This window comes from Suricata suricatta, chromosome 2 (assembly GCF_006229205.1).
Source record: "Suricata suricatta isolate VVHF042 chromosome 2, meerkat_22Aug2017_6uvM2_HiC, whole genome shotgun sequence".
Classification (NCBI taxonomy): domain Eukaryota; kingdom Metazoa; phylum Chordata; class Mammalia; order Carnivora; family Herpestidae; genus Suricata; species Suricata suricatta.
Window position 1 is genome coordinate 31633295 of NC_043701.1, and position 15811 is coordinate 31649105.

General features: G+C 41.4%; 1 protein-coding gene across 3 annotated transcripts in view; it reads left to right on the forward strand.

Annotated features, from left to right (window-relative positions):
- Window positions 1-15811, forward strand: part of CTTNBP2 (cortactin binding protein 2) — a 154948-nt gene that overhangs the window by 89041 nt on the left and 50096 nt on the right. For all 3 annotated transcript variants that reach the window (XM_029924452.1, XM_029924458.1, XM_029924467.1), the window contains 3 exons: window positions 2-152; window positions 4522-4770; window positions 15079-15196. In XM_029924452.1, coding sequence (XP_029780312.1) covers window positions 2-152; window positions 4522-4770; window positions 15079-15196 — 518 coding nt within the window. The remainder of the gene's footprint in view (window position 1; window positions 153-4521; window positions 4771-15078; window positions 15197-15811) is intronic.

A 15811-nucleotide genomic window follows, 5' to 3' on the forward strand; every position in this document is an offset into this window, starting at 1 on the left:
GGTGTGTAGAATTATTAACTGCATATGATGCTAACATTAATCATGCTGCTGATGAAGGACAGACACCTCTATACCTGGCCTGTAAAAATGGAAATAAGGAGTGTATTAAACTCTTACTGGAAGCCGGAGCTGATCGAAGTGTAAAAACTAGAGTAAGTACCAGTTTTTTGGGGTTTTGTCCTGTAATTTACCCTGTCTACCAACTCTACAGCCAAGAAAACCAGAATACAGTAAAACCTTGGATTGCAAGTAACTTGCTCTGCGAGCATTCTGCAAGACGATCAAATATTTCTGATAAATTTTAACTTGATAAGCAATGTCTTGCAATAAGAGTAGTACACAAGGCTGAATGTCACATGATCACAACTGAGCCAGAGGTTCTCGAAATTCGCTTTGATATAAGAGTGCTTTGGATAACAAGCATGTTTTTGGAATGAATTATGCTCACAAAACGAGGTTTTACTAAATTAAAGGTTGCTTTGTTTTGCTTTTAGGTTATCAGGTGTGGACAATGTCTGACCTCTGAATTCTGTTTGAGCGTCTGCTAATGAAAAGCCTTGTCTGTTAGCCTAACCAGTCTTTTATCCTCTGAACCCCAAATTATTTACCTGTAAAACAGGAAAGTGAATAATACCTGCATCCTGGCTGTTCTCAGAATCAGGATATAATGGAGGTGTACTTTTTTTACTCATTCAACAAATATTTCCTGATCACCAGCTATCCCAGGGACAGAAGAGACAGCAGGAAGTGAAACAGCCCTGCCCTCATGGATCTTATATCCTCACGGGGCAGGAGGGGTGACAATAAACAATTAAGTAAATAGTAGCGGATGTTTAGAAGATGGAAGTGCTGGGGTAGGCACTACTTCAGAGGACTTGGTGGGAAAAGTCTTCATTGAAAATGTGACAGTTGAGCCTAGACCTGAAGGAAGCAAAGGTGTGTTCCATGAAGAGACGGGAGCAGGGTACCAGGCCTGAGGCCGGAGAGTGGTGACACCCTCATGCACCTCAGGCAGACGTTTGTGACCAGAGGCCCTCCATGAAGGGCCTTGTGGGCCATGGCAAGGACTTGGAATAAGGCCACCAGATGGATGGTTTTGAAGAGAGCAAGGACATGAACGGACTCATTTTTACAGGAGTCGCTCTGGCTGCAGGTGTGAGGATAAACTGTAGGTGCGGCAGCGCAGCTGCAAAGGGAGAGCTGTAGGAATCTGTTGTTTTTACTCCAGGGAAGAAGAAATGGTGGTTTGGATCAAGGTTGAGGGGTAGAAATGGTGAGGAATGGTCCAATTCCAGATATATTTTCAGGATGTATCGTATATTTTATAAAGAGCTGCAGAAGTAACAACTGTTGCAGTAGTGACAATGGTGATGATATAAAATTATTGCATAATGCCTGAGAGATGAGGCTGTGAAATCAAACCTTTTGGGCTTGGACCATGCCTCCACAAAGCTGTTTGAGCTTAGGCAAGGGATGTTACTTCTCTGTACCTTGGGTGACCCCTCTACAAAATGAGATTAACAATAGTAGCCATGGTTAGGGGTATTAAAGCGAAATTAGCTTATCTACATAAGGTAGTTGGTGTAAGTGCCCTGGGAATTGTGAGCAATAAACAAATGTCAGCTGTCCGCATGGTCACCATCACCATCAATTATAACACAGGAGTCAGTTGTAACACATATAAACAAAAGGGAGTTTTTTGACAAGAGAGTGCCCATTGCCAGGACTTAGAGGAGGCTTATTTGTGCTTGTTGTTCTTCCTCTGACGGATGCTTGTTATTGCTAAGATCATGCAGCACCTCAAAGAGCTCAGGGTCATTGTCTAAGTTGCCTCAGAACTGGAAGCTCTCTGTGTAGAAATCCACTAGACCCCAAGTCGTTCTTGACTCCACCCCACACAGTTCTGATATCCTGTATACAAGGTGCACAGATAAAGGCAGGAGATACGGAAACTGCAGACATTTAGAGTCAGGTGCATGGCAGAGTCCTTGGGTGGTACTTTTGGTTCAGCCACCCAGAAATGCATTTGAAACAAACCTCTCAGCCCTCCCAAATTTGTCTTCATTGACAAATGAAGTGAACCACTTGAAAACCAAGGAATCAGTGCTGTGCACACTGACCTGCATTTCTCTTCAGGGACTCTCTCTGAGCTGGACAAGTTATGGAACTTCCACCATGATCCACTCTTCACTGGGCTCAGGAATTACTTTATTTTTGTTTCTGCAGCTTCTTAGAATATTTAATGTACAGTAGTCACCACCCTACCAAATAATCCTCATGGGAGACAGTATAGACATTCAATTTCCAAAGGTTATCTGGACCTTAGATTTCTTCTGTTAATAGAGGATCTGTTGTGTTGTGTATTCTTTCTCATAGGAAACATGCTTAAGATTTCCTAGGATAAAAATCTGCATTATCTGATTTATACATCACACTTAAATCCTGTGGGGTTTTTTGTTTGTTTGTTTGTTTGTTTGTTTTAATGACAAGTACACTCCTTCCTTAATCTCCACCATCTATTTAACCCACCCCCTACCCACCTCCCTCTGGCTTGTTCTCTGTAGTTAGGCCTGTTTGTTGATTTGTCTCTCTCTTCCATTTTTTTCCCCCTTTGTTTGTTTTGTTTCTTGAATTCCACATTTGAGTGAAATCATATGGTGTTTGGCTTTCCCCAACTGACTTATTTCACTTAGCATTATACTCTCTAGCTCCATCCATGTCATTGCAAATGGTAAGATTTCATTTTTTATGGATAAGTAATATTCATATGTATATAAACCTCTCTTTATCCACTCATCAGTCAGTGGACACTTGGGCTGCTTGCATTTCTTGGCTAGTGTAAATAATGCTGCTATAAACAGGGGTGCGTGTATCCCCTTGAATTAGTGATCATCAGAAGTATAGAGGCTCCAAAATACAGAGATAAACACTATAAATAATAGAGGATCTTAAGCTAATAATTATTTCTTATGACTTTTAATAAGAAATCAAAAGGGGAATGGAAAATTGAAAGTTTTTCAGAAATGATTATATAGCCTTTGTAATATAAAAATTAGGAAAAAGTCAAGAGATCTGACTAGGGAAGCTCAAGAGCACTTACACTCTGGTGTCTAGTTAAAGCTGATAACCAAATAAAGGTGTCCGTAGCCCAAAAGCAACAAGCCATGAAATGCTTTACCTAGCTGGAGTGTGCCTGAGGAGTATAAGACATTCCATTTACTGCCCAGCCATGGTCTTGTCTTAGCCAAGTCAACTTCATGGGCAGGAAGTACAGAACCAGAGAAAAATCTACTTATCAAGGGAAGCTTTAGCAAATGATCAGAAGACTCATTACAAATATACCTTATTACTACTTACTGTCTGTTTTTCTCCTGTCTTCTACCCCATTATTTTTCAAAAGTGTACTCAAGCTCACTGAAAGATATTTAACATAGCAATATGAAATAACACATGAAAAAAATAGGCCAAAAGGAAAGTAAAGGCCAAATGACAAATCACCAAAATAATTCTATTCTTTAATGAAAGTCTTAAAAATGTGATGAAGACAGATACCTAAGTGGGGAAGACCCTATATGAAAATGAGAGACTGAGAGGGGACCAAGATTTTTCCTTGAAAAGTGCTTGTCAAGCTTCAGTGCATCTGAATCGCCCAGGGGCCTGGTTAAACCACAGATTTCTGGGCCTCACCTAGCCATCATTCATTAGGTCTGGATTGAGGCTCAACAACTTTAATTTCCAGCAAATTCCCAGGTGGCGCTGATGCTGCTGGTCTGGTGACCACCCTTGAGAACCACTGCCTTAGGAAAGAGTTCTGAGTTTACTGGATACTCTACTCAGTCTGCTAAGTCAATGATGAAGGCTTCCCAGCAATGTATCCTAGAGAATGGGCCTAAGAATTTTACTTGGAGCATTTCCTAAGCTTGCATTTATCAGTTTCCAGCTGCAATTTCAGAACTCAGTGGAGGCCCGTCGACATCTCATGAAGTTATTTGGCTTTGTTTTTCCTGTATGTCTACCTTTTCCTTATTTTCTAGAATTTTTCCTTCAGGAATCATTGGCATAAAACTTTAAGATCACCAGTTAGTTCTCTGTCCTATAAGAAAAACTCGCATATAGCAGCATTCATTGAGTACATTACTAATAACGTTCTACTTGGGTATAAATTTTTAAAAATCTTTATACTAAAGTTCATTCTCTTTTGTAACCCTATATGGAGATTTTGTTTTGCCATACTTAGGTCATAGTTACCAGCTTGGACAGTACCTGTTCACTCCAAATAGTTAACTGTTAAGTGGAAATTCTTACAAAACAGTAAATATGAGTCATAGTGTTGGGAAATATGGTAATTAACAGAGGTCAGAGAACTTGACTCAGCTCATCAGTGATGCTCAGGATTGGAATGCCTGCTTTTCCCAGCTCAGCGGTTCATGCCCAAGAACATTTAGAGGTGAACTTTAAATAACACTATTCTCAATATTAATGTCGTAATCAACTCTCTCCTTCTGGTCATTTTATCTTCAGGATGGCTGGACACCAGTTCATGCAGCTGTGGACACTGGTAACGTGGACAGCCTCAAGCTTCTTATGTACCATAGAGCACCAGCTCGCAGAAACTCTTTGCATGGAGAAGAGCCCGAGTCAGGTGACTTGGCACAAGGAGAAGAGAGTCCTGATGGCACATGCAAGCCTGTTGTTCGTGCAGACCTCATTAACCACGCTGACCGAGAAGGCTGGACCGCTGCCCATATTGCTGCTTCCAAAGGTTTTAAGGTGTGTCTGGTAGCAGCTGGCCTCATTACATGGTTGTAATTTGATGAGTGACAACATTGTCTGCTATTGACTGAATGTATTTCAGTGGAATAATTGGAGACTGAGTGACAAACATTGCAGGAGACAATTAGCTACCGATATGAACTGAAGTTTTCTCTGTCCTGTAGTATTTATAGTCAACCATATATGAAACTTCTTATAAAAATCATACTTGGAACTTGTTAACAAATGTGGGAGTAATTTCAGACATTTTTTCTTATCTCTTGTAAAATTAGGAGAAAGTTTGGTGTTGCTTTAGTCTCCTGGATTGTTTGATTCAAAGACCAAGGCCTTAGTACTGGTTAGAGTGAGGGCCAGGATTCAAGTGCATGCCCTGGACTCTGAACTGCCTCATTTACTCCCTTCTGCTGCTGTTTTACTGGTAGATAAGAGGGAGCTCGAGATTTCACTCATCAGAGTAGAACGTGATTCTGATTATTAAGGAAACAATATAGTATGCCATTCACTCATGCCTCTTTTTTTCTGTTTTGATCAGTTTAGCGATAATATAGTTTAGCAATAGGAAGCTATTAGGAAACTCCTGAGTATAAGGTACTGTGTAAGCTAATATTTGCAGGGATATTTATACCCTTAGTTAACTCCTGGTACAGCGGCTGGAGTATAGGATACAAGACAAGTGTAGGATAAGATAACACAAAATATTAAAACAAGGGTAATGGACTTGTGGTTGGAACACAATAAAAATGCAAATTTTATTTTAGTTTTTGAAATAAGACAGTGCACATATTTCAGGAAGCAGAGTTGCAGGGATGTTAGGCTCAGAAATGACTGTTTCTGGAGGCAGGGGAAGTGATTTGGGCCTTGCAAGGTGGGTTAACTTTGCCACTCAGCACCAGGATTGGAGATTAGTTGAGCCTGGGGAGCAGCAGGAACAGACACTGGAAGTAGGGAGGTGGGCTGGGCACCTGCTGAGCTGAGGAGCTGTAGTGAGAAGTAAGACGGGACTGGGAGCTTCATAGGATGATATGGGCTTCAGAAGTGACATTTTAAGGAGTTGGGGCTTTATTGAAAGGTCTTGTTTGTACAAAGGAACAAAATAATCAGCTCTGTACTTTGAATGATTAATTTAGCGACAACATATAGAAGATTGGGGGTGTTGAAACAATTGGTGGCAGGGAGAGAGACTAGGTGGAAGATGAAGAGAGTGGTAGAAATAATGAGACACATTAGAGACCAGAAATGTCCATAGGTTGAAGACAGTTGAGATGCAGGAAAAGAGGGAGCTGACGCGAAGGGGAATGGTGAAATTCCCAGAAAGAGAAGAGGCGTCATTGTGATGAAGAAGATAGAACGTGGGTTTAGACATGCTGGATTTAAGTGCTGAGAGGTTCATCCAGATGGAGATCACTGGGAATAGCTAGAAATTGCATTTGGAGCTCCTGGTTAGGTAACTTCCTGTTATTAAGATCTAGAACAGAAGCTGTTCATTTTGGACTTTTATTTTTTAAGTGAGAAAAAGGCATGATTTTAGTTCAATGTGGAGGTATTGCTTGTTAGCAGTTTTCTTCCATTTTACTCTTTAACAAAAAAGTACAAAAATTTTGTGAACTTGATAGACATGTCTTGATTTGAATGGGACGGAGTACATATGACATCAAAGTTTTTAAGCGACAAGATGTGAAATGTGAAAAGTTTACATTTGAAAATGCACTGTTAATCTAAGACAGTGAATCTCTTTTGGTGCTGGAAAGGTGCAGTGAAGGGGTTGTTCTCAAACTCTTTCTACCCCCTCAAGAAAATCTGAAGATAGTGCAAGATTCTACTGATCATGGGTTGTGCACACACTCAACCTGGAGGCAAAAATAAAAAAAAAAAAAAGAAAAGAAAACCTGAGCATCACTGATCTAGAATGTTCAGTTGCTGAACCTCTCAAGCTAGTCTTCTTAGTCCTGGTGCTCTTTGTAATTAAGGATGGTGTCTTCATGGATCCCCAGGCCCCTGGCACATGGAGATACTCCATCATTGTTGAGTAAAGGGAAATAGGACCACTTTCTCTCATCGACTCTCCCTGTTCTCTTTAAGAGGCATAAGATAAATTTTTAAAGAGAAATTTTTAAAACTGACCATGTCTGACAACATTCACACACTGCTGAGTAAAATCATAAATTAAAATAGTAGATTTTTTTAAGCCCTAGAATGGATACTTCATCTTCCAGTCTAGCCTCTTCATGTTATGATTAGGACATTTAAACCCTGGAGGGAGTAGTAGAGAGAAGTTGGGAATGAAGCCCAGATTGCCTGATTTCATTAACTTTACACTGTACCATGCTGCCTTCCTTCTGAGTTGAAGATACTGGAAAGTACTTTTGCATCATTGGCCTAATACAGTATTTATATCCTGGCTGAGCTAGTTCTCCAGAGAGGTAATCCATTTATAAGTAAGTTGCTAAGACTAATTTTCTGAAAAATTAATTACTATTCTGAGTTAATCATCATGTGGATGAAAGATTCTATTGTGACCACAATAGATTAATTTTTTTAATTTTGTAAATGTTTTTATTTATTATTGAGTTAGAAACAGAGCATGAGTGGGGAGGGGGCAGAGACAGAGCAAGACACAGAATCTGAAGCAGGCTTCAGGCTCTCAGCTGTTAGCACAGAGCCTGACATGGGGCTCGAACCCACGAACTGTGAGATCATGACCTGAGCCGAAGTCTGATGCTTAACCAACTGAGCCACCCAGGTGCCCCTGTGGCCACAGTAGATTTAAAAATGAATGTTTTTTTCTTCTGTTGAGCCGCATATATGCACCTGATCTATGTAAGGTAGTAGTATGTCATTACCCAAGAAGATGACTTCAGTTTCTGTATGCTTTTCAGTAAAGAATTGTGGGATTTTACAGCTAGAAAGGACATACTTCATCCAGTCCAACCCCTTCATTGTGCAGTTGAAAAAATCAGAAGATAGTGTAACTAATTTCCCAAGGTCAGTTCACGGAAGATCAGATTCCCAAATCAGTGCTTTCCCCCCTTTGTCCTTGGTCTTTCTCCCAGTGGTTAAGCGGTTTACGTAAATCACTATCTAGTGTTTGGTAATAGGAGTACCTCTCTCTAAAGCTGGCCTGTGACTAATCATTGAGCATAAACCTTTGTTTTCATCACAGGGAAAATAGAAGAGTTTCTTAGTGAAGCTCTCTTGTGTCATTAAGCCCTTTGCATGTCAAGTTTCTGCAACAGGAACATTTTAAGGAGATTTTATGAATTTGATCCCTCTGTTGTTGAGGTTCTCAAAGAGGTTATTTGGGAGACTGTATGTGTTTTTGGCTGTAGGACTAAATATAATTCTAGTTTATGGGTATTACCAAAGTTTTGGTGCTTCCAAAACTCAGGCTTTTACTCAGTCTCTCTGGGTTAGCATGTTTACTTTTTAATGACTCGTTCCTGGGAGCAGAGACTCCTTCCTTTGCTTCCAGAACGCTACACTTTCCTCACTTCCCCTCTGACTTGATGACCCAACTCTTTGTTTTCCTGGTTTTTCTCTTTTGTTTAACCATAAGCAACTCCCATACTCCATTTATAATCAGCTGGTTTTATATTTTTAAAATATTTTTTAATGTTTATTTTTGAGAGAGAGAAGGGCAGAGAGAGAGAGAGAGAGAGAGAGAGAGAGAGAGTGACAGAGAGACAGAGAGAGAGAGAGAAAATTCGAAGCAGGCTCCAGGCTCTGAGCTGTCTGCTTGGATCCCAATGCATGGCTTGACCTCTTGAAATCTCTACACCTGTTTTTTTGCCAGTCTTCCAGATGTTTGTTTCCGGCATCCTGGACGTCATCTCTGGGCAGGCCTGCTATCCTCTGGTCAGGCAGTGGACCTCTGTAGGCCATTCTTGCATTGTGTTAGGATTGTGGTGTGCCTGGTACGTTTAGCCAGCGAGCACCAGGCATCTCCTGTCACACAGTAGCATCCATCCCAACTGGGTGGTCTGGCTGAGGTGTGTGTCTCAAGTGTACAGGCCCACAGGGGGCCCTAACATTTAGATTCCCCCTCCGTGGGCCATGGCTGCAGAGAAAAAGATGATAGGAGTCACTAGATATGTTCCTTGTCACACACAGTGAGTAACTGGCCTAGAAAGGAAAAAGATAAGATACCTATGAAGTTGGAAAAAATCTTTGGAACTAAGTGTTGTTCATGATAAGTAGAAACCTGTTTTTGTGCTTTTTGATTCTCCATGATTATTTGCTTTTTTTCCCCCTTAACTTTTATAAAAGTATTTTTGGAAAAGCCAGACCCACTCAGCTGTTGGTAAACAAAGGGCACGCTGTTGTTTTTGACATCTATTCCAGAGTGTTCGGTACAGAGTGTTGCATCCTTGCTTAATTTGAGCAGGAGGGATTAACTGACAGGATCCTAAAGGATTCTTTTATTTATTTATTTATTTACTTATTTATTGTTAGAGAGAGGTGGGGGGAGCACATGAGCGAGGACCAGAGAGAGAGAATGCTAAGCAGGCTCTGCACTATCAGCTCAGAGCCTGATGTGGAGCTGGATCAGATGAACCAAGAGATCGTGACCTGAGCCGAGATCGAGAGTCGGACTCTTAACCACCTAGGTGAGCCACCTAGGTGCCCCTCAGGGATTCTAATCTAAATTAGCCAGCCAGGGTTCTGCTCTACCCCGCACCTGAGACATGGACTCTCCTGTGGTTTCCACCACCATCTTTCATGGATCTGGGTTTTGACCCTTTTCCTCTTTGTGCTCCATACTGTTTTCCTTGAATGATCTTACTGTTCCCCAGGTTCTAATCTATAAGGATTCCAAAATGTCACCGTTAGCCCTACCTAACCATTTTCTGAATTTATCCAACAAGGTCTTATTCAGGAGAGCCACAGTTTACGGGGCTAATAACTAGAGCCGCCAAGTCTCTTTGCCCTGTACAGTCACCGTTTATGCCTGTCACCCCAGCGTAATTGGTGACAGCGCCCCCTTCTTACTCTTGCAGGTGCACCAGTTTGGGAAGTTGTACGGTAACCCCAGTGACGATCATATTCATGTTTGCTTCCATCACGCAGCTCCACGTGGCTGTGTCACGGTTCCCATGTTTGTGCGCCTTTGCCCGTCTCTTCTTTCTTGACCCAGCACCCTCACCTGGCGTTTGTGTTTACTTGCTCCTTCTCCCTGCCTTAATGAATTCAGATGATTGGTACAACTCCAGATTTTTTTCCTTCACAAGTGAATTTTGAATATGTTGCCTCCACATCTCATGGGCACTACCATGGGCGAGGCCTCCTCGTCCTCTGTTTGGGTTTGTGCAGACTCTGCCAGCCTCCTCAGCTGCCGTCTCTCTCTTCCCGTGGCCTGCTGTGAGAGGGACCTTTCAGACAGGGGAACTTGCTCAGCATCTTTTGAAGGCTCTGTGACTTCCAGGATAAGTGCCGGGCTTTTATGATGACAAACATTTCCTTCCTGATCTGGACTCAGTTTACCTCCATAGGGATACCTTCCCTAATGTGTTCTGTGCTCCAAGCACAGGCACTGCTGGGCTGCTCTGCAAACATCCTGTGCTCCCTTTTTTATCCCTGCCTTTGTGTCTGCTGTTCTCATGACCTCAACTGGCCTCTTCTCCTGTCCTGGCCCTTCCCTGCCTGGAAAACCTCTCAGCTTAAATCCAGGCTTCCAGAAGCTGGGTGTTCCCAGGGCACCTCTCCATACTTCACTTAGAGCACTTATACTTTAATTACTTGTATGCCTGTCTCTCTTTCCACCTCCATCCCCCCAAAAATGACTTTTTGATCTTTGTATACTCTGTGTCCAGCAGAGTCTCTGGCCTGCAAGTACTAAGTATTTGCTAAATTGATGAGCGAGCGGACTGTTATTACAGTTCTTTCTCACCGGTCTTCCTATCACCCTCCTTTCCAGTCATCTTCCGAACGCACCAGTTGGTTTTCACAATCAAGCTTATCATGGCACTGTGCTACCTGAACATACCCTCATGCCTGGAGAAAGCACAGCTTCATGCCTACCTTAAAACTCAGCCCTTTACGGCTGACTCCAACTTTCTTCGTCTTTGGCCACTCTCACCAAATCTACCTTCTTGCTTATGCCATTATTTCCCACTTTAATAGCCTGCATCTCCCCTGCCCTGCAAGACAGTGGGCACACCCACATCCCAAGGGTGTTCTCAGCACCCGGACTGGCTAGCCTGTGCATTTGCAGATTGCTTGCACTCTCCCTCCCTCTGCCCAATACCAGACTCCTAGCTCCCTTCCTTGACTTTGGTCATATATCAGGTTCTTTGGACTTGAGGTTTCTACTTAGTGCCCCTGGCACTTCTTCCTTGCTTTTCCACTCTACTTCAAAGGCCATGACAGAGATGGGTCATTGACCCTCAACATCTCCTCTCCCCTTGCCCTGTAATGATCCTTCAGAGTTCTGGACCCATGACCACCCAAAATAAAGACCACATTCTCCAGCCTCCATTGCAGGTAAGGAAGCCGCCTACCTAAGTTCTGGCATGTAGGATGTGAGTAGAAAGATTAAGCTTACACCACTGCTTTTTAAAGTCTCTTTTATAACAGATGTATCTCTTTCATAATTAACAGGACTGTGGCTTAACCCCACTCATCCAGATCTCTTGCTCAACATCAGTTGGGTAGGACATCTTGCCCGGTTTAGGCCCTTGGAACTCCATTCGCAGTAGCAGTGACTGACATCGCAGCATTGATCCTCTTCACAAATGGCGCCCATCACAGAGCTTAGATTCCTTTCTCCACCTTTTCCTGCTTTTCCACATAGTACAACTGTGGACGTACCTCAGCGGTGTTTTCCCCATGTCTGTGTTACACTCTGTGGTTCTCCATGAGAAGCAGAACTGTTATCTTACATTTCCCATGCTTATTTCTAGTAGAGCACTTGGCAGAGTGCTTAGACCCTTTCTTAAAGTCGTGGGGATTAACGAGCACTAGATACTTGCAATGTGTTGGAACTGTGCCTGGAACTTACTATGCGCTCAAGTAATTGCTGTGGTGGTGCTTGTTAAGTGTCATTTGGGTGGAGGTTTTCAACTTCTTCCTGTTCCCCATGGAGCCAGCATGACATAGAATTCACACTTGTAGCGGGTTTGAATATGCTTCTTTTGCTATCCTCATGGGGACTGACATCTTGTGCTTCCTCATAGAGAAAGTCACTGCTTATATTCTTGCCCACTGACCTACCTGAGTAGAATAAAAATTATATACAACCCACTTTGAAGGTCAGAGGTAAAAGAATCTTAGAGATTTTGGTTGAGGGGACCCTGGATTGCTTAGTTGGTTAAGCATCTGACTCTTGATTTAGGCTCGGGTCATGATCTCACAGGTTCGTGAGTTTGAGCCCCACATCAGGTTCTGCACTGACAGTGTGGAGCCTGCTTGGGATTCTCCTTCACCCTCTCTCTCCCTCTCTCTTGCTCCCTCTCTCTGTCCCTCAAAAAATAAATTAACAAAAAAAATATTTTGGTTGAATCTTTCATTATTTTCCTTTATATTTTGAAGTAGCATCACCTAGAATTATCTTTTTTTGTTGTTGTTTTGTCTTTTATTTATTTTTTTAAGAGAGAGCATGAGCAAGGGAGGGTCAGAGAGAGAAGGAGACACAACCTCTGAAGACAGGCTCCACCCTCTAAGCTAGCTGTCAGCACAGAGCCCGTTGCAGGGCTCGAACCCACGAACTGTGAGATCATGACCTGAGCCAAAGCCGGATGCTCAACCGACTGAGCCACCCTGGTGCCCCTAGAGTTATCTTGAGATCAGTGACATTTGCTGATGTGGTATAATTCCTCACCATTTAATTGAATATTTCTAATTGGTGATGATTATGTTGATTATAAAAATAGCAGCTAATAAATATTGAGAGCTTAGTGCATGCCAAGAATGTGAGCATTTTATGCATCTTTTCCTTTAAGTCACATAACAACTATATGAAATCTAGATACTTAAGTAAAGATAAGGAAACTGAAACAGAAAAATGTTAAATGATTTAGCAAAAGTCATAGATAAAATCATTTATATTGGCAGAATTAGGATCCAGGTCTGTTTGGCTCTTACATGCTTTTGCTGCAAGTACTAACTTGCATAATAAACATAAGTTTTATCTCTCTAGTGCTCAGATTCCATTCTAATTAATTTCTCATTAATTTCTAAATCAACATTTCTGAATTTCTCATTTACTATCAAATACATTTACTGGTATTATACAAGTTAGTCATAACAGTTTGATAAGAACTGTTATTTATATATTTGACTTTGTTTTGAGTTCTTTCCTTGTCTTAGGGAGGTTTTGAACTTGAACCTCAGACCCACCTATGAAAAACAGATTACAGTTGTTAGAGGAGATCCCTCCAACCTGTTCAGGGGCAGTGAAAAACCAGTGTTTTTGTCTGTTTCCTTTTCAGCTCCTCCATTTTAAGGGTCCAAAGACCTAGTCTCCCATCCCCCCAGCATCTGAAAAGATTCCCTACATCAGCTTTGACCTCAGACCAGCATTGGCTTCCTATTCAAATTTCACTTAATTTGTGGTTCAGCTTACTCTCTTTTCTTTTGACCCTTAGGGATTTTCTGTATTTCCTCATGAATTCATGTGTGAAGCCTGTTTTGGGGGCAACATGAAGCACCTGGAACTCACGTATACTTCTGGGGGGAGTGGAGATCGGTATGGCCACTTCTCAAAGCTCTTTGCAGTATTTACTTACCAGAACAAGGCATGCATATCCTGTGATCTAGCAGTCCAACTCTGTACATATACCCAACAGAAATGTGTGTATCTGTCCATCAAAGGATGTGAACTAGAATGTCCATAGTGGATCCCAGATGTCCATTAACAAGAGAATGGATAAGTAGATTGTGGTACATTCTTATCTACCACACATGGAATACCTCACAGTAATTTTTTAGAAGAAGGATAAACTATGATTAGTCCCAACATATGGATGAATTTTGTAGACATTATGTTGAATGAAAAGAAGCCAAATATAAAAGTGAAACTGCAGTATGATTCCATTTATATTAAGTTTATAAATTGGCGAAACCAGTCTTTGGTATTAGAAATCATCATAGTAGTTACCTGTGGGGAGAACTAGTGATTGAGACAAAACATACAGAAGGCTTCCAGAGTGCTCCTTCCATACTTATGTTCATTTTGTGATACTTCTTCAAGCTTGTGTACTCTTCTATGAGGATAGTATATGGCAATAAAAATATTTACATAAAGGAAGGGGAAAAGTGTGTTTCTGTGTTTTACAAAACAGAAAAATTATGTTTTACAGCAAACACCAGAACTTTCAGACTACCTGGTTTTCTGTTGTCAGAAGTGAAATCAACCCAAAGCCTCTGTGTGTGTGTGTATGTGTGTGTGTGTGTGTATAGGGGAGAGATGAGAAGATGAGAAGGATATTGCTTTTGTTGGTTCTTAGTTTTATTTTGTGGTTTCTGGTCTACTCAGTTCTGTGTTGACTCTGGTGGGAAATTTGTAAAGAAATCATTAAGTAGTAAAAGTTGATATAGCAAAGGTCCTAAATAAATATCCTATTGTTATTTCCTGCCATGCAGTTATTTACTTAAAAACGTGCATATATTGTCCTCTACTGTGTTGTGAAAAACTTTGGAGAACTAAGAGTTTTCGGTATATAGGTTACAGATTTTTTTTATGGGGACTTCCTAAAGTAACATAGAAGAAGAAAGAGCTGAAAAAGAGAGCACATAACTTCAATATCTATTGGGAATGTTTATTTAAAAACTCAATCAACATGGTGTTCATATTTTTCATATAAAAAAATAAGAGCGTAAGATCTCAGATACAAATGTGCTTGCAAGGACTGTGAGGCAGAGCTGTTACAATGCGAGCCCTGCACTTACACGACCAGGGAAGCAGTTCCTTGTCTGGAGTACAGCAAGGAGCACCCCGTGGTAGCAAAGTCTTCTGGCTTTATATTACCAAATTGCCATAAAAGGATACTGTCTGATGAAGCCAACTTCTTTCTCAATTTTACTCTGCAACATGAGTGATTAGTAAGCTGTTGTTTTTCTCTTGAAACCTAAGAGGCTGTTCTGAGGAGCAGTGTTTTGGTCTGTGATTCACATTTGAATAAAGCACACTCTTTGCTTTCCCTTTTGAGCCGCTGTTTAGATTAATGTGTGTATTTGGATTGCTGGAATTGAAATACAATTTCTGGCTGAGAATTCCTGATTTGCTTGTTACAGGCAAATGACTTTTCCCTTGGATTTTTCATTTGAGTTTATTCATTTGGACATGAGGTAACAGAGCTCTTGCATTTCTAGAACTGCCTGGAAATCTTGTGTATGCACGGAGGGCTTGAGCCCGAAAGGAAGGATAAGTGCCATCGGACCGCGCACGATGTCGCCACTGATGACTGCAAGCATCTGCTGGAGAATCTGAGTGAGTGCCATTCGCAGCTTTGTGCCTTTTTCACCCACGCTGCTGGCGCCTCTAGCACACTGGGAAATATTAACCCAGCCACAGTGTTCTCACTCTCTGCTCAGCTTTCTTTGAACCCTAGTAACTACAAAAACATTTTATTGATTATAAATGTGGTAAATATTTTTTCCTATGTAGAATGGCTTTTTACAGAATTAGTTGCTATTAAAGTAATGCTAGATCTCTGGGACGCCCGTGTGGCTCAGTCAGTTAAGCCTCCATCTCTTGGTTTCGGTTCAGGTCATGATCTCACGGTTGGGGAGTTCGAGCAACACATCAGGCTCTGCTCTAATAGCACAGAAACTGCTTGGGATTCTTTGTCTCTCCTCTCTCTGTGTCCCTCCCCTGCTCTCGTTCTCTCTCTCTCTCTCTCTGTCTTTTTCTCTTAGAGTAAATAAAAAACAGTAAAAAAAAAATCTTAAATAAAATAATGCTGAATGTTCTTTGTATTTTAGTGACCTTGGACAGTATTTAAATAATTATTGCTCTTCCGACTTGGATTGTCTCTCTAAGACATGAGACTAATAGGGTATGAAGAGACATTGGCTCGGTACTTTGCCATCATTTTATCCTATG